General features: G+C 40.2%; 1 protein-coding gene across 6 annotated transcripts in view; it reads right to left on the minus strand.

Annotated features, from left to right (window-relative positions):
* HYDIN (HYDIN axonemal central pair apparatus protein) overlaps positions 1 to 20,374 on the minus strand; it is a 381,505-nt gene that overhangs the window by 216,168 nt on the left and 144,963 nt on the right. For all 6 annotated transcript variants that reach the window (XM_082712191.1, XM_082712193.1, XM_082712188.1 and 3 more), the window contains 2 exons: positions 19,753 to 19,936; positions 6,872 to 6,971 (listed from right to left, as the gene is read on the minus strand). In XM_082712191.1, the coding sequence (XP_082568317.1) occupies positions 6,872 to 6,971; positions 19,753 to 19,936 (284 nt within the window). The remainder of the gene's footprint in view (positions 1 to 6,871; positions 6,972 to 19,752; positions 19,937 to 20,374) is intronic.

Genomic DNA, 20,374 nt, shown 5'->3' on the forward strand with positions numbered 1-20,374 from the left:
AGTCCTCCCACATTATTCTTGTTTTTCTGAATTTTCTGAGCAATTTTAGTTCATTTATTTCCTCCATAAGAACTTTGGAATCAACCTAATTTTAAAAAAAAGAAAAAAAAAGTTTGATGTTACCATTGGGATTACATTATATTTACAAGAGCTGGCCTATTTATGCTGTTGACTTTCCTGACCAAAAAAGCATCAACAGACCTTCCCATTTGTTCAAGTTTTCCTAAATCTGGGTATGTGTACAAAGATACTTAGATATTATTCCTTGTGTTCTTTATTTTTGAAATCTTCGATAACTGAACATATAACTTAAAGTAAATAGTGTAGTTGATGAAGAAGATAATTTCTCATTCATAGGACCAAGAAACCTTATATTATTATGAGGTGGCAGTCTGATGAGTTTTGAGGAAGAAACCCTACAAATATGTAGAGCATTACTTAATTATCACTCTGAAAACTCAAAAGTGTTTTCAACATTTCTCTCTCCTAAGTGTCCATTCTTTAGTTCAGTTAGGATAAAGATCAAAAGCTCTAAATTGTGCTAACAATTCAGATTCCACTTCTGATGGACAGGACGAAAATGGACACTCCAGTTTCATTTTAATTAGGTCCTGAAAGGAAGCAGGTACATCTGGCATCCTTTCCACCATGCTGCTTTTTCGCATTTGACTCTGAAGTACCCACTAACGATGTTATCTAGCAATATATTTCACAGTTTAAATCAGTAAGTGTTGCTTCCTTTGAAGTTCCCATATGGTGATCCAAACCAAATATGTGCGGTTTCCCGTTGAGTTTTTTTTTTTAAAGGTAATCTTCATGATTAGATTAGGAATTTCCACATTACATTGGAAAGTCAAGACAGATAGGAAGTAGTTTCAAGCCACAGCTTGATGGTCCCATCAGCAAGTCTTTATATCTAACATAGTTTAACTACTTCTAAGAAAATTTGAAAATTTCAATGAAGAAAAAATTTCAGTTTCAGGTGAGCCAGAAAGATTATAGTGATGTTATATTACCTGGGTTCAGATATAAACAGGTCCCTCCCTTGCTTAGAGCCTTTCCATGTTTCCCGACTACAGTCAGGAGCAATTCCAAGGCTCTTAGTGCAGCAGTCAAGGGCAGCCTTCCCTGAGCTACCTACTCCTCAAGCCTCCAGCCCCATCTCCTGCCCCCACCTCTCCCAGCCCAGTCTCTGTCTCTCCCACAGCCACATGCTAAGAATTTGCAATTCTTTGCCTTTTCAGGCTCTTGCCATGTACTTGCACAAAGGGTTCCCAGCCCCACATCATTTTTTTCCTGGACTAATGAATACTTCAAAGGGTCACTTTCACTGGGGACCCTTCCCTGAAAACTCCAGACTGGGCTGTGTGCCTCGTACCCTCTCCTATTACACACTCATTCCCTGGACAGCACTGCAATGTAAGTGTTGGTTTACTTGTCAGTTTCCTCCCTCATTGCTAAGCTTACTGAGGACAAAGAATCTGGTTTTGTACATCTTTGTACTCGTGATCCCTAGATATAAAAGCTTGCAAAAGAAAAAAAAAAGTTGCAGCTGGAGATGTGGGTTACATTTCATGTGTGTCAAGAGGCTTCTTTCAAGACCAATGACAAGGGCCTTCCCGCTACTTCCTGTCTCTGAATGTGTATTTCCGGGAAAGAATACTACACAGCATTGAAAGTGAAATACAACCAGGGCTACAAGCAACAACATGGATAAGATGTGCAGACTGATTCCAAATGTGCAGACTGATGCGTATGTTTCCAAAACAGGTAGTACCAAATTTCATGATTTATGTGCACATTCTTTGGGGTAAAAACTATAAATAGAAGCAATGAAATAATGACCATAAAGGACAGAATGGTGATTATCCCAGGGGGAGTTTAGGGTGAGGGGAGTGTCACTGGGAAGGACACACAGGGAGCTTCTTGGAACTGGAAATATTCTATTCTGGATCTTGGTAGCAGCTACATAATATTTGTCTTGTAATGACAATATATATGTATGTGTATTAGTTCCCTGTTGCTGCTGAGACAGATCACCATGAACAAAGGATTCCTATATGATCATGAAAGAGAACGACTCTTTTTCTTTAGTGTTAATGGAATAATCTGCAAGAAATATTTAAAAAGCAGTGTCAGAATCACTGTGTAAAGTATGCTATCGTTTATGTAATAAAGGCACAAGGGGGAAGCATAGTTGTACGTATTTGCTTCTATATGCTCAAAGTGCGTTAAAAAACAAAAGCAAAGCAAAACAAAACAAGGGAAAGGGCTTTTTCTATCTGCCTAAGAAGCATTTCTCAGTGACCTAAAACCAGGAGGTTTTACCAGCTCTTTGAAGATAATACTAAGGAATCATCACCAGCCCTTGAAAAGACAGAGAATTACATGGAATTTACAAGGAAGATAATATGGAATTACAATGTAAACAAAACCCTTCTCTGGCAATCATGTCTTTTAATAAACCACTAACAAAATAAAGAAGAATGTCATGCAGATGGAAAATTATACTATTCAGTTTATCCAGGATGTGAATTCTGTGGCAGAATTCAGAATTGCAAACACAACAATAGATGAATACAACTAGTTATGTAATGTTTGGGAACCTCCTGGAGAGCAGCCAACCCCCTGGAACATGGCCAAGCACGACATCCCGGGGGAGTCAGAGCTGGGAGGGAGGTCCCACCACCTGTGGCATGGGGGACACTGGAGCATTTCCAGCCTCTGCCTGAACACTGCTGTACCAACATTTCCTCCAGACCCGTTAAGAATCTGGGATAAAGGATGCTGGCTTGAAGTGTGGAAACAGATTTATGTCAATCCTGAAACTCCTAGTCCATCCTGCATTCATTCTGGGGCCATCTTGAGAATCTTGCATTCATGGACAAGGGAAAGACCAAGATCAAAGACAAGATCAAATTAGGATTCATTCATTCATTCATTCATTTTTTTAATGTAATTGCTCATCCATTTAATCCCATTTAATCAATGTTTACTGAGGGCTTTATATTCCCAGTGCTAACAGCATTAGACACAGAGTGTAGTTTCAATACATACATTTTTTAAACCAGCAAAATCATACTGTTCTGCTTAGACATAAACACATAGGCAGTGAACTTATACAAACAAAAATAACTATCCTAAAAAGCAAAGTGGTGGTTACTTGCAGGGAAGATGAGGGGACCATCGTCAGGAAGGGACACAATACTTGGGGGAGGAGGAGGGCAGCAGAGTCTTGACTTAGGCAGCCAGCCCATCCTTCTGCATTGTTCTTGCGCTGCCTGGCCCCTCGATACACAGAGAAAAGGGACTATGTAGATGCAGACTAAAAAGATGCTAGGTAGAGCAGAACAGTGGGATTTTTGCACTTGAAGCTGCTAGCGATTATGTACGCCTGCTGCTCTCTCACCACTTACTATTTTATCATTAAAATAGCCACCACAGCTGTACATCCTGGGAGACCTGCATGTTACACAGGAGGGGTAAGAAGCACTAACCACTCTGAAAATTGAACCCGTTTTCTCCTTCTTATACACAAAGGACAATCATGGACCAGAAAGCACTAGAAGGATCCCTATGACTGCATGGTACTTTCTACCTGAATTTTCTGACAAATAAATATATCTCTTGGCACCCTTATCTAATAGCATTAAATGGCATTTAATGTCATATATTACTCATGTTTGATTAAAATCTGGTTCTTTGAGAACAGATGATCAATCCTGTAGGTCTAATACCAGACTGTTAAGAGTTTCAGAAGAATAAAACGAAAAATAATGGAGGAAAGTACATTAAAAAAAAAATACAATTTCCCAGAACTGAAGTAACACATGAGGAAGCAGACTCTAATGGCCCACAGAAAGCTGAGGAGGATAAATTATAAAACTCACTCTTGGATATGGCTTCATGGCATTTCAGACCTCAAGTACAAAAAGAAAACTCTAGAAAACACTGAGACAGAAATAACAGGCCAACCACCAAGGAATGTGAATTAGGTGACTTCAGACTTCTGGACTTATACCATAAAGTTGGCACAATGTCTTCAACCTTCTGAGGAGAGATTACTTTGAACCTAGAAATATCAGCCAGGCTATCAAGTGAATATGGAGGGTGAGACATTAACAGGCATTCAAGGATCAAAGTTTCCCTCCTATAGACCCTTTCTGAGGAATCTACTCTAGCAAAGTGAGAGTAAAAAGTTATAATGGAACACACATAGAAACTTTAAAAATTCCTGAGTAACAAATGTGTAGGAGGTGGTCGATCTGATTTAGAATGAGAAGCTGGTAGGCTCTGAGAAAAAATGTCTTCAAGGAAAAGAAGAGCACACATTCTACAATTAGACGAGAGTGAAGAAATGAAAAATTAGAAATATTGGTCAGGGCGGGGGGAACCCAAAACCTGCATGGAAGAGTCGATTCAATGATGGAGTAAGATAAAATGGAGCACAATGGTGAAAACTGATGGACAACGAAGAAAGAGAAACTACTTGACACAGACAGACCTTAGGGGAATTCTTTGAGCGGTTAACATCCACCAACAGAGGTCAGAACATTCAACCAATGGAGAGCAAAATGTAATCCTGGAAATAAATTGAGCCCTTCAGTGTATAAAACTCATGTAGACAAAACAGAGACCTTAAATATGGTTACCAACAATTCTACTATGAAAGTAAAACAAATGACAGAAGGTAAGAGAGAGAAACAGGGTGGAAGGGCAGAGGGCAGGTAAGGCGTCCCAATGCTCTGACACGTCAAGAAATACTGTAGAGTTGGTGGCACAAAGATACAGTTTTAAGTATATTATTTAAGACTATAAATAAAACTCATAAAATAAAATATAATAAAAATAACTGGGTTGCCAGGGGCTGAGATAGGGGAATGGGACTGCATGCCAAGTGGCCTGAGGAAACATTATGGTATCATGGAGATATTCTGTCTCTTTATTTTGGTGCCATTACATGAATGTTTAGGTTTGTCAAAGTTTATAGGACTGTACACCAAAATAGGGTGAATTTCACAGCATGTAAATTACAACTCAATAAGGCCAGCCAGGGGGACAATGAGATCATATGTGAATTAAATTCTTGTCTTTCGTAGTGGGGACTCACATGTAGTATCTGAAGTTGATAAATCAACAAATAGCAATCAATTTAAGCATAGAACTAGCAAGGAAAATTACCCCTGCAAGAAACATCTAGAAGTGCTTCTTAAAAGTAACACTGGAGAAATAGACTACTAGTTAACTTTTTAATCTTGCTATCTAATTGTTTTGCATATTTATCAGCACCAGCCTTTTAAAAAGAATTCTGAGACATTTTTTTAAAACAGAGAAGTTTCCAGAGTAGTACAAAGAACTTCCATACACCCTTTACCCAATAATCTGCTTTATAGCAAAGGATCCAGCCCACACTCACGTGTTACACCCAGATGTGTCTCTTGAGTCTCCCTCAATCTAGGATAGTTCGGTCTTTTCTTGACTTTCGTGAGCTTGATGTCTTCGAGGATTACAGGCTGATAATTTTGTTCTGTTCTCCAATCTGGGTTAGTCTAATGTTTCCCCACAATTAGACTCATATTAGATATTTTGGCCCTAATAGCATTGAAGAGATCCTGTGGTCTGATGGTATCCTAGTGAGTAGTCCATGAGGTTGACCTGCCACATTACTGCTGGTCTTAATTAAAATAACATTTCCCAGACTTCTTCATTGTAAAGTTAAATTTCTCCCCTTTATAGTTAATAAGTATTTTAAGGTAGGATATTTTGAGGGCCATTAAATCTTAAGAATGTTTTTTTTTACCTGCACTGATAATTACCATGATTACCCAACAGTAAATTTTTATTTAGTGGGTCCATAGATTCCTATTTATTCAGCGGATTATAATCTATTAGTATCATTATTTTCTTGATTCTTCACTTGTTCCAGATTTGGTCAGTGGGAGTCCCTTTGCTGGTTTCCGTATCATTTTGACATGTCCCTGTCATTCTTTGAGCATTTCCTTAGTTTCCAATATGAAAGGGTGTTCAAGGCTCATCTTGTTCTTTCCCTGCCTTAGTCCTGGAAAAAGTCCCTCTTAGAAGAGATTGGGATTCAGAAACCAAGCTTTGGGTGTGAGGAGTTCTCACTGCTACTAGGATCTCAAAGCTGCCAGGACCTCTCAGTGTTCATAGGTAGGAAATATACATAAACATATATCCACATTTACATATATATTCTATATCTGTGCATAGCAACCATGGGTTCATAGTGATAACTCCAATTCTGTTCCAATACCAAAGACTTCTCATATATATGGAAAATATATATATATATCTTTCTGCCTCCTCCAAGGGAGAAAAATAATTCTGGCTCTTGTTATCCTTATTACTTTTTTGTTTAACTCTTCTCTCTGAATCCAATCTTCTGAAGCTACCAAGTTGCCCCCCTCCTTGTACCTCCCCCGTGCTGATTCTGGCCACTGCCAGGCTGCCTTTCCATCCTCCTTGGCATGCATTATTTTGATTTGAAGCTCAAAAAGGAAAAACTAAATAGCCAAATATTATAAAAAGAACAAAAAATAAAATTCTGAAAATTTGTGTCAAGTAATATTGCTACGGCTCTAAAAATCAAGAGGAAACCCAGATCCATGGTTTCCCGTCCCCCCTTGCTCTGACCACACCACAGTTATAATGTACTTCAAAGTCTGCAAAGTCTGATCTATTCTAGAATAAAATGAGAAGTGCGTGACTTGACTCTGTTATTCCTCTATTGATATCAATGCACTTCCTATAGTCCAAACACACACACACACACACACAGAGGCACCCCCATTTGATGCTCTGGGCACTTGGTTTTGCCACATAAAGTTTGCTGCATAGAGAAAGTCTTTACCTGAAATGTCACAGTAAACTGTCTGCTGGTAGAGCCTGGCTTCCAGAGGATTAAAGTACACCGTGATTTCAGCTGATGAGTTAGGCCAGACATCACCTTCCTGAAAACCATGAAAAGAATCATTAAAAAACAGTGTGATGAAGAGGCACCCAGGTGGCTCGGTTGGTTCAGCATCTGACTCTTAATTTCGGCTCAGGCAATGATCTCAGCGTCCTGAGATCCAGCCTCACATCAGGCTCCACGCTCAGCCCAGAGTCTGCTTGAGATTCTTCCCCCTGACTCTGCTCCTCCCCACCACTCACACACTCTCTAAATAAATAAAATCTTTAAAAACAAACAAACCAAAAAAATCCCCAATGTGATGAAGAGAAGGCACTGCTTTTAAGTTGCTCCTATGTTATAACCTCAAGAAACTTGAAGGAAATGTTTTTTACAACACATTAAAGAAAGTACTATTTTACCCAACAGTAAATTTATGCTACTTGCTAAGAGGTGGTACAATTTGGAAATGAGCTTCAAAGGTAATTTCAGTGAGTTCATGAATATATAAATACTAAAGGAAGCTTGGGTATTTAGAACATTTTCAACATTTGTGCATTCAATGGACATTCATTGTATCAACAGATGACCAGCACTAGGTTGCAGAGATGAAGAAGGGTGTGGTCTGAGACTGCATGGAACCCACATCTTAGAGGGAGGATAAATGTGCATACAAATACTGTATAATAAACCTGGGACATGCTGCGTCTCATATATATGCATACAAGGTCCAGATGGGCTAACTTACTCTAGAGGTGACAACATAATGAAATACTGTAATTCTGTGCAAACATAACAATGGCCCAAGGCAAAACAATGACCAGGTCAAATGCTGATTCTATTTTTTTTTTAATTTTTAATTTTTTTTATTAACATATAGTGTATTATTAGCCCCAGGCGTACAGGTCTGTGTTTTTTTTTTTTTTTTAAGATTTTATTTATTGATTTGACAGACAGAGATCACAAGCAGGCAGAGAGAGAAAGAGGAGGAAGCAGGCTCCCCATTGAGCAGAGAGCCCGATGCGGGGCTCAATCCTAGGACCCTGGGATCATGATCTGAGCCGAAGGCAGAGGCTTTAACCCACTGAGCCACCCAGGTGCCCCTGGGGGTACAGGTCTGTGAATCGCCAGGTTTACACACTTCACAGCACTCACCATAGTACATACTTTCCCAATGTCCATAACCCCACCACTCTCTCCCTACCCCTTACCCCCGGCAGCCCTCAGTTTGTTTTGTGAGATTAAGAGTCTCTTATGGTCAAACACTGATTCTAATCCAGTGTGATAGTTCTTGTTTTAATGCAAACCACTCAAAAGTCATAATAGAGAAATCTAGTTTTGAAATTATACAACAGGCCCACATATGGAAATTCCCTTGAAGTATCTCTTGGAAAATATTGTTGTATTGACAATGTAACCTGAGGCCTCTTCCTGTAAAAGAAAGATGCAGTCCTACCCGCCTCGAAGGGTTTCACACCCAAGGTCTGACAAGGTCATGCGGGTCACATGCTTTGCCCCATGCTCCGTACTTAGTAAGAGCTCAAAAAATGTTTACTATAATTGATACTATTTTTATGCCACCTGGAAAGAATAAGATGAAAGTATTGAAAAAATAGGGGGAGGAAAAAGCGTGTATTTTTTCAATGATTTTTGTAAATAGATCAAATTAGGCATAAGTATTAAGGACATTGGGGAGGGTATGTGCTATGGTGAGTGCTGTGAAATGTGTAATCCTGGCGATTCACAGACCTGTACCCCTGGGGCTAATAATACATTATATGTTAATAAAAAAAATTAAAAAAATTAAATTAGGCATAATTGATAATCATATCCAAAGATCTTTAAATGATCCCACGAACTAAACAGAAAAATAAGAAAAGACAACCTGGTAAATAATTAGGTTCCAGTTTCAGAAAATCCCCAATACATATTCTATTCATTCCAGTCTGGCTGAAATGAACATGGTGCTGGAGTAAAGATTTGAGCAGAGAACAAAATGGTTTAAAATGCAGACATCAAACAGGAGGGTGGAAATAGCAACCTAGAGCCCGCTTGGGTTTGTTTATGAAGGTAATAGACTGATTAGTGTACTTCCCAGGCAGTGTGCCCTGACTTCACAATGACAAAGGGCACAGAAGCAGCAGTGAGGACCATGAGGACCATGAGCATCCTGTGGGTCCTGGGAGCTCTTACAGCCCAGATCAGCCCACGAGGATGAGGCCCCATGAACACAGGGACTGCTTCGTTCCCTGTGGTGGCTCATAGTTCTCGGCATATTATCCAATCAGTCATATGCCAATCAGCACACAGTTTGCATGCTGTGTTCTTATTAGCAGATGCCTATTCAACTTTGCAACCTATTTCTGCCACTTTCTCCTCAACTGGAACCCCAAATTCGTGCAAATTTAGAGCTGAAAGGAGCCTCTGAGAGCATGTGGGAAAGAGGGAAGCCCTAAGCATTTTCACTTTTTGAAGCATTGCCCTGTGGCACTTTTCCAAACCTTGAAACAAGTACCTGCTCCCTTCTAATAAATGGAAAATACTAGCCCTTTAATGATTTGTGGGGGTTCCAATGACATGGAGCATTAGGAACACCCATGGCTAGATTGGGCAAAGAGGCCAGGCAGAAGAGGTGACTCATCTGTTCACGAGTCCATCAGTGGGCATTCCATCTCCGAAGAGCTGAAGACCCGGGCTTCCTCCCAAGAGACAAATGTATTCCCCTGTGGGTTTAGACACTGCTTTGTTTGGGGGTATAGAATGGACACAGCTGACCTGTTTCTATCCAAACTGACTGACCAAAGGAGCTACCCTGGATCCTGAGAAAACCTATGCCAGAAAAGTCTCACTAGAACAGGAGGAAGTGGCCCTTAAGGATACACCAGAAATCAGATAAGCTCAGTACCTGTGAGAAAATTCAAGCATTTTATGGCTTGGGGTGAGCCAGACCACTTTCAAAAACGTTATCCCAGCAAGAGCAAGCAAAGCCCATATGCATACAAAAAGGCAACACACTTAAGTTCTATCCTGGAAGCATTCCTGGACACCCCATCATCACAGAAGCCTGATTATCAGAACCGGTGGGTTGGAAAATGGTGGCAAGGCCTAATCCATGGGTGACCAGAAACCCCCCAGAGGAGGGAGTGCTGGTGTTTGGATGTGATCTGTAAGAGGATCATCTGATATGGAGGCCCCCGGGGCTGAGAAGCACTTCTGCTTGGTGAGGGAAACTGAGTCCAGAGGGTGCAGCCCGAGTGAATGGGACTGTGGGCTCAGTGCTGTCTTATCCTGGGCTGCAGGGGTTTTGCCGGGTCTGAGACAGCTGTGGGTAACTTGCAGGTTTTACTGAGCCCTGGGAGGAAATTCAAGGACAAATCCGATTCTAAAACCCTCTTGAGGGGACAACATAATGGGCTTGTCACAGGTCATGTGCATTAAGAGGACTATGCGTATCGATAAAAACAGAAGTGTGGTCATTCAGTTCCCTTTCACAGAGGAATGTTTTCAATATTAGATCATTTGAAGGAGTTAAGAACATATAGAAGGACACTTATTTTTCAGCTGGGATTAAAATAAAAGTGAAATAACTTCTATTTCTTTATGGCAAAAACTCAACATAGCACTTTCTAGCAAATCAGAGAAAATAAACCTCAGAAACAGGCGATCAGCCTAAACTGACCCCACTTTTTACTTACAGAGCTCTGAAACATTTCACATCACTTCTCCGAACCCTCCTGAAATTAAGTCGCCGAAAAGAATGTTCCCTTTGTTATTGTTCAGTTCTAAAGTCTCTTTCTGAAAAGGAAAACATTCAGAATTTTCCCTGGCTGCTCTGCTGTTAATATCCTTTCTTCCTGGTCCTCGGAAAGCAGCCTCATGGCACAGAAACCCTGCTGCTCTGTGTTCCTTCTGTGCATGACCCCTCCTGCTCCAAATGAAAGACTGAGTATCTAGGATATGATCTGTAAGTGACTATTATGTTGTTTGTTGAAAATAATTGTCAAAATGGCCTTTAGTTATGTTACAAATATTTTCCTTTTCAGTCTTAATGTTTTGTTTTTTCCCCTCAGATCCGTAGCTGCATTTTACTTACTGATCAAGTGGTCTTCTAGAAGGAATCAAGTGTGAATTGAATTGAATTCAAATTGAACTCTGAATTTGAGTCAAGTTTTCAGGTCTTAAGTGAACTCTCATATTGCAGCTTTTACTCAACTATTACATGACTCTGGAAATGGAACTTCATCTTTCCATCCGGAATAATTACAACCAACCAAGTGACTTGACGGATTCAGTTCCAAGACTTTCTGTAAGATGCCTATGGACACCCTGCCACTAGTTCACCACAGGTGATGGATACCTTCATGAGGAAAGTGTCCTTTTAAAATTATCTTCTTAAAAACTTACATTGACAATGACTAAAGTGGTTCTTTTAAAAATCTCCCACGAAAATCCTTAAATAAAAAGGAAAATATCTTAAGAATCACCTTCCTTCCCACTTACCACTCATCTCCCCTTCTCCTTCCTTCCTTCATCACTCACTGCCTCCCTCCCAATGAAGGATTATTTTTGCAAATTTTGCAAAATCAGAACCCAACTGCAAGAACAGAATTACAAATACACTTAATCTACTTGGTTTATCTGGAAAATAGTTTACATAATGACTTAATGTCTACATTTGTCAATTTAATTAGTTGCATTTTAACCCCCAACTTAAATTTAGAAGAGTGATCTAAATGTTTGCTACTCTAATGTTACGTTTTTCCAATCATACTCCCTAATCTGATGAGACCGAATCACATCTAACTCTAAATCATAATATCAGCAACCATTAACCAAGAGCGCATGTTCCCAGCACTGTGGTAAGTACGGATGTACGATACCCACTTTAAACTTTGCAATCTTGTTAAGTATTATCCCCATTTTAAAGATGAGACAACCAAACAGAGATTAAGTATCTCACCTAAAACAACACCAACCATAAGTGGGAGAACTGGGATTTTACAATATATTTTTCTTTAATTTCCTGAACCCCCTCCAATTATAACAAAAGATCAGGCCTTGTCTTTCTCACATCATTAAAAGAAATGCCAGAAGAAATCTAAAAACATTACAACTGATAACCAGGCTTTGATGAGGCCAGGAGGACCTGGTGAACAAAGTAGGAGGCAGTGTATGCTCATATGTGCAGGTACATTGGAAGGTAACTCACAGGAAGCTCCTTTGGACCACACACAGTCAATATTCATGCGTTGAAGCTCTTCAGAAATGTATTGGAAGGTCTTTATAAAGCTATCCTGGTTGGGTCAAGGTGCAGTCAGTTCAGAACAAGGTCAGTGAAAAATGATTTCAAAGCAGCTGTGTAATACGTGATGAATTTCTTCATGTTCCACCAAATGGAAAAATTCCTGACTACGTAAACAAATACCTTTAGCTGTGTTATCATATTTAAGGGAAAAAAATGTAAAATTTCTCTTGGGAAATAAAAATAACTTCTTAATTAAATTCCTATCAATCCATTGAAAAGAGAAGCACTGATGAGAAATTATAATCTGTTTCACCATCTACAATTGCACTTCTAGAATCTTCCAGATCAATAAGAGAAATCATGGCTCCCTTTATCACCATTTAGGGCAAGTAGAAGTTGTCTCAAAAAGACATAAGGGAAAAAAAAATAAATGGAAGCTAACATATTGAAGGTGAACTACCCTAATTATCATTGAGAGAAAAGACTGAGTTGGCACATGATATTCAAGGAGACTTTTCTACTCCACTGTAATTCCTGGGGCAAGACACTGTGATTTTAGTAAAGTTTTGATCTCAAAATAATGACCAGTAAACTCTCTAAGAGAGGGGTCTAAGGTCTGGCCATCTGTCAGAGCAAGTCTCACTAAAGTTGTGTTCTGTCTTCCGTGAGATACCCTAACCCCTATGCAATGAAAATTCCACTGGGGTTTTCTAGGAGCCGAGGCAGTTGTGTGTGATGTTCATGCCCTTCTGTAGAGAGACAAGATTCATGTCTCTTTCAACAGTGAAGGCTGTTAACTTATTTCAAGACCTACAAAATCTCTCCAGTACAACAGAGGACATTCCAGCACAGCTGGAAAGGGTTTGCCTGAGCACAAGGATCAGAGAGGACAAATAAGAATAAAGGGAGGCTGAAGGATGGAAAATCATACTGACAGAAGAGCTGTGACTTGTCAAGGGCAGTTTGCTCTCAGCAGATTCCTGCCCTCCGTTCTCCCTTCTGGTGTCCATTTCCGAGGAGTCAGCTCCCACATGTTTGCAATGTGACTCATGACTAATGGTACCAGAAGTGGAAGGGGTTTGCAGTAGAGAGCTAGATCTTTCCTCTTTTGGTAGCGATCTGGGCTTCCACCCAACCTGGTTCTGCTGAGCCTACATGCTATGCCGATTTGGGAAAAATAAAGCAAACTAAATTTGAGCCCTGCGATCCGTCTGAATTGCTGAACGGCATGTTTTCTGCAGGCTTAGGTAACGACAAAGCATGGTTTACTATTACTCACATGGTAATAAAGGAATGATCAAGTTTCCCTCCCTTTTCGAGGCTTAGTTAAATTAAGGTAAAGCTTCCCTAGGGATACTGGAGGAAGTTTTCTTTGATGGAAAGACATTTGCTAACAGAAGTAGAAGGGTTTGCCCTGCTCGCCGATGTCAGGCAATCAGTTCGGATCAGTTTGGGTATCTTTACTTTCCCAGGCCTTTCTTTTTGAGAAAATATCAAGTGTTCAATATTCAGAAAATTGCTACATCTTTGAAGTATGACCTGAACCAGGAGTACCAGAGTCCAGAAACAAGGCCAGCACGTCTGTGTTGTGATTTCTCAGAGGACTCCCAGACACCCATGGAAATTGAAAGCTTAATTCTCTTTTTGCCCTGTGATACTCTTCTGCCTCGCGGTTCTCAGATTTGTGGTTTTTGTCTCTGAATCTCTCTCACTCAGGGTACCCAAGAGACCTAAGCAGAGGATATAACATAATGAGACTGTCAAAATTCTGTATAGCCAGAGTCCATCTAGTAAAATAGAATATTATAGTTCTGAAAGTAGTCGATTCCACTTGCTTTTCTGGAAGGCACAAAACATTCATAATAGACTCAGTTTTGCAATTTTTTTCCAAAGTGGGGGGAAAAAATACACAGAAGCAGAAAGCTTGAGAAATAATCAGTATTCTGCAGAACTCAGTATCTTCCCTAGGCAAGGCATAAATGGAAAATCCTAGGTTAATATTCCAAGACATTATCAAAAGAATTGACATGAGAAACTTGATATAAATAGTAGTAATATATCACATGTATTTATGACTAGAACAATAATCATGGCCTACCACTAGATGATCAATAAATTACCAAGATTTTAAAAAATCCTTCCAGACCTCTGTCCTGTATCTGCCCCAGTGGTCACTCTGGGTCCGTGTCTACCCCCTTTCGCTACCAGTGAACACCTCTGGGGTCTCTCAAAAGACAAACCCCTACCCCTGCATTTTGAGACCATATCAGTACATACTCAAGGCACTCCAGCATAACTCCAGGCTTGCACAACAGACTCTATGGCAATGTTATACGATGAGCATATTGAGAAGAAAGTGAGCTAAGACAATATAACTACCCAGTGACGAAGTGGTAAACAGGTGGTAGAATCTGTAGTTCTAGAATCTGGGTCAGCATTGAGTTAAACTACTTATCACATGATCAAATTAATACAATTTTATTAAATTCATACTTATCACTACCTGTGGGCCTTTTAGGGACAGTGACTGATCTGGATCCTAAATCTACTTGCTTTAAATGACAAGAGCCTCTGGAATAGGAACAATGTTCCCATAAAACATTCAATATGCACAGAACACAGTAAGGGCTAAACTAAACTTAGTTTTAGGTGATGCATGGAAGAGTCAAGATATTTAGATGTGGGTCTGACAGAATAAGCATATCATTTCTTACTTCCTTCCAGACCCTAAGGTAACAGCTTTTTTTTTTTTTCCTTTTTAAGTTTACTTCATCTGAAGACAATGTCCTTCCTCAGGGGACACAGAGGCTGAAGAACCCTTCAGAAATAAGGTGGTCTCTAAGCCCTGACATCTGCCTTTTATTTTTATTTTTATTTTTTTTTAAATTTTTTATTTTTTATAAACATATGTTTTTATCCCCAGGGGTACAGGTCTATGAATCACCAGGTTTACACACTTCAGAAGCAAGGGCAAAAATGAATTATTTTTATTTTTATTTTTATTTTTGTGGATAGGGTATCCATTTGAGATTGATTTTTAGATCAGTAGGTAACACTGCTTGGTTTTAATCTTCCCTGCTTCTACTGTGAACTCAACTCATAATCAAGAAGCTAATTAAAAGGAATCACACTGTAATAAAAAAAACGAATCGCTGATGCATAGCTCATCTGTCAGAAATTAAATAGGGGCCATTTGGCATAGCTGATCTAATACATGAGCAAGGTTCAAAAGAAAGCCTCAGAAGAAAACGGTGAAGAAGCTGCCAGAATACAGTAGAAAGGTATGTGAGATATGCTGCTGTGCTCCCAGATGGCTGCTTCTCCTCTTAGCTATCCTTCTCTGTGAACTTACAGCCTCTCCTCTCTTCACAGGCTTCCCAAAGGTGAGCATGTCAGGTCTGTCTTGGGCCCTCTGCAATTTTCTTGGTTTTCTCTACTCTTAGAATTCCCATCTTCTTTGCATGCCCTCAATGAAGACTTCTATGTAATAGTCATAAATCTTGCTTCCGCTTCTGATTCCTCTCCTACATATTTAACACTGCATTCCCAGAACTTTTTGGACGTCTATTGTCGTCTCAAATTCAACATATTCAGAACCAGACTCATGATCATCAGCTGATTTCCATTCCTTCCTTTTCCCCTGCCTTTCTCCCTCCTTCCCTCCCACCCGCCACCCTCCGTTTATTGGCAGGGTGGTAGGCCTGAGGTACAGATAAAGATAAGGCACTCCTTAACTTAAGGAGCTCAGAGTTTGTTATCGAATTGGAGAATCAAACTTTTTGAATCAAAAAGGATCTAAGGGTCCTACCCCAACATCCTTATTTTGTGTACAAGGCAACCAAAGCCAAGAGAGATCAAATGGCTTGTTTAAGGTCACATATGCTATTAGCAAAGCCAGGAATTAACCCCAAGACTCCTGATTTGCTAATTTTCATCAAAGACATCATAATTCTCCCAGCCACTCTAGTTCTGATCTGAAGAGACGTGTAATTCATCACATCTCGCCCTCAACAACCAATCACAAAGCACTTGAATACCTTTCTTTTGAGTATCTCCCACATCTGACATTTCCTTTGGTTTCCAACCATCAGTAGGCTGACCATCCAGGTCAGCATGACCTTCATACATCACCCTGAACTTGCCTGCAGAGACGTTCGGTTTCCCTGGTACTTCCTGCCCTGGCACATTTCGCCTGACCCATACCCTCTCCCGGCCCCAATCCATCCTCCTCCAATTTGATCGACTTGTGGCTACCCAGGTAATATTTCTAAAACATCTGTACACGTCACTCACCTGCTGAAAGCCCCTCAGTGAGCCTCCAATACGCTGGGCATGCTTTGTGGGAGAAGGGGGTCTAGGGTCATGGGGAAAAATACTGCTTGTACTCTACCCTCTGGAGAATCTTTTTTTTCTTGAACTATGTTTCTCAAACTTCTTTGACCACAGAACTTCCTTTCTTCAAGGAATGCACATTACGCCCCTCAGGCCCAGTATTTGCAGACACACACTATGGGAAGCTGGAGGCTACAGTCTACCATTCAACAGCTGGGCCAGGCAGCCCAGACCTTCCTCTACTCAACTTCCCATCCTTCCATGACTGCCTGCCCTAGCAAAATTGGTCCATTCATTGTTATTTAATATTTTAGTTCCACAATTTCCCCAGCTGGAAATATTCTCCTTCCTTTCCACTTACCCTTCCTCCAACATTCAGTTCAGGTCTCATCTCTTCTGTAAGTCCTTTCCCAACTCTCTCATCCAAAACTACTGTAGCATTTATTTACTTGTATCAGAAGACCAAAACCTCAACAGCAGAAAATGCATATAGTGCACATTTGAATCAGGAAGCTCATAAAAATGGCAAAAATTTTCCCTATAAAATAGCTTCAGATTAATTTATATTAAGGTAAGATTATATTACATTTACAAGAAATGCATTTCTACAAAACCATTAAGATCTCAAAGGAGGAGAAAAAAGGGAGATTTAAAATTAATAAATAATTCACTGTTACTGACACTGAGTTCAGCTGTTTTGACCAGGATAACTTTAAGAAAACACTAGGAAAGTTCCATGCCTTCATTGTCATTTTGTAAAGATTGTCAAGAACTGGCTAATGAATATTATAAGAAGAAAAGAGAATCATATACAGAAAAAACAAAATCATTATAGATGCCATAAACACCACTTATATTTTAAGTGAATATTATCCCCTTCCTGTTTCCAGTGATTTTTTTCACACAACATAAACAAAACTAGTCTCATTTATTTGAAAGATACCACTTCTGTATATCCCCATTTTTAAAAAAAAAAACATTTTCTTCCTAATGGTGAAAAGATGCCTTGTGATAATAATGCAAAACTCAGTTCCTATCTAGAGTTCAAAATCAATCGTATTAAATACCACATTTTAACACACATGTATCTCCCCAGTCTCCATAAGAAGCTTTAAGTTATGGAAGAGCTCTTGAAGAGAAGTAAATCTGAGGTAACCCTAGTCTTTCTACTTTCTGAATTGAAAATGTACAAAACTCACCCAGGGTCCTCTCACCCACTCCTGACCACCAATGTTTGCCATCCCAGAGCCATTCATTCCCAGAAGGCTAGGACAAACAGAACAGTAGTCATCAGCCCAGATCTCCCGTACCAGCTCGGAAGAATCTTGGACTTCTATGCTCTGGACCTAACCAGCATGTCTAAGATTACCATGACTGACTGCTCTTCCCTGCCTCTGTCCAGCTCAGCCTTGGCTCGCTTGGACTTATAATGCCTTCCTAACATATTCTGGCTTGACCTATTATCACAGGCACCTGTCCTGTTCCCCCAAGACTACATGTCCATTTTGTTTTAACCTCTTGCTGGTCTAGCCCATCATATCTGAAGACCCCTTTGCTTAACTGAGCCCTGGACAGTCTTCTAAGGTGAGATTTAGCCTCAAGTTCTATCTCCAACCTTACTACCCACATCAACCCCTTACTTCAAGCAAACTGATCCATTCCCGGAGCCTTGAATTATCCATGTCCTACACATCCCCCATTTTGTTTCTCAAAAGCCCTGTCCTGAAAGGCCTAACTCAAGGCTCTTCTCTCAAGAAACCTTCTCTAATTTGGCCTATGATAATTACCTCAACCTCTGAACTAGTATACTGACTGTCTTTACCAAACATTCACACAACAATAGTCCCAAGGCATGTCTCCAAGGGGAAGGCTCTCTCTTGGAAATTACAATGCACATTAACATATTAAAAACTTAGACGTCTTTCAAAACCTTTAAAAAACTATTGAAACCCCTGTTTGTGAAACTTACTCAGCTATGGAATCCCCTATCTTCTATCCTTTAAAAACAGTTTGGAAGCACAGACATAAGGAAAATAGGACGCCACAAGTCAGTGGCATTTCCCACCAGTAAGCTTGCATTCTAACGTGTCCATGTGCCCATGTCTTCTCTCCAGATGATTTGGAAGTAACAATCCAGCAGCTCCAATTAGCTTTGGGCTTTCTCAACTACTTCTACTACTACTACTACTACTTCTTCTTCTTGCGAGAGAGAGTGAGTATGCAGCAAATGAGCAGAGGAGGATGGGCAGATGGAAAGGGAGAGAGAGAATCTATGCCCAGTGTGGAGCCCAGTGTAGAGCCAGACGTGGGGCTCAATCTCATGATCCTGAGATCATGGCCTTAGCAAAAATCAAGAGCCAGAACCTTAACCAACTGAGCCACCCAAGCACCCCAAGGCTTTCTCAACTTCTATTGCTATCTTTACCCTCCTATCACTCTATACTTGTTGGGTGTAAGGTCATTAGCTACTTTCATTTTGAAGCAGTGGGGAATGTGGTCCAGAGTTGGGTCTGTAGAATCAGACCAACCCTGTTCTAGGTCTGGCCCAGCTCTCAGCAGTGAGATTGAGACTAAATCTGTTTTGTTCACTCATGCCTTGTACACACATAGTCCCTAATATAGAACATACAGTCAGTAAGTATTTATTGAGTGAATTAAAGACAAAGTACTTCTCAACCCAAGTGATTCTGCCTGACAAGGGAACATGTGACAATGGCCAGAGAGAGACAGTCTGGGCTGTCACAATTAGCATCTGGTGGGGAAAGGTCAGGAATGCTATTAAACATCTTATCATGTACAGGACAAAGAATTATCTAGCTCCAGAGGTCAAGAGTGCAGAGGTTGAGGAAATCTGTCCTTGAGTCAGGCTGGTCAGGGCTACACTTCTAAATGTGGACACTACTTGGCTTAGATAATGTTATTGAATTTTTCTAAGTCTTAATTTCCTCATCTGTAGAATGCAGAACTGATTATATCTTATAAGGTTGTTGTAAGATAACACATACATAAACAAGATAAATCGAGTAACACATATAAGATGTTTAACACAGCAAATGGCAGGTAGAAAGTATGACCTATGAATGTGATCTGTGAGCATTCCTACCGCTAGCCTTCATTCAGTGTCCCATAACGACGTGAGGCTTTCAGCTGAAATCTTTATGCTCCCAGAGCTCAGTATCAATCCCAGAGTGAGTACTTTTATCAAAATAAGCCTTGTGCCCCCACTTATGTTTATTGTATGGTCAGATTTTATTTATGTGCTCACCAGGGGCTCAATAGTGAAAATGTTACTCAAGAAGAGCATGCTGTCCGCCTGAACCAGCCTCCTCTGATTCTCAAAGGTGCGGGAGAGAATGGAAAGACGTTCTCGAAGTGAAGGATCAATAATGCACTCTTCAAGAAACTCATCGGTCTCGTTCTTTTCCTCTTTGCTCAGGTCATCACAGACCCTAAAGAAAACACAAGAAATGTGAGACTCGTTTTGGTACTCCCATGAAGAACACTGCGAAGTGTTCCCCTCCAGTCCATCCTCCTGGAAGTGGTCTCACCCATCACCCTGAGGTGGTCCTTTTTTGCTGTTAAGTCTGTAACATATGAGCTGAGTGACCTTGGACTTCATCCTCTCAAGAGCATCAGTTTGCTCACCTTTAGTCACTTTCTTCAACAAGTCCTCCTGGGCTTCCTGTTGTACTCAATGCCCATTTGCTTATTACTGAACCCTCATGTATATTTAGACAAATATTTTCTTTTAGAAGATTATGTTTTCCAGGCTGCTTTTTAAATAATATATACCCTGCCTCTCACACTTGAAAAACAATTTTTTTTTTCTTTTTAGACTTACTTAGCTCTAATACTTTCTTAGCTGTTAGTTACCTAGAGAACAGAAT

This window comes from Mustela nivalis (assembly GCF_964662115.1).
Source record: "Mustela nivalis genome assembly, chromosome: 18".
NCBI lineage: Eukaryota > Metazoa > Chordata > Mammalia > Carnivora > Mustelidae > Mustela > Mustela nivalis.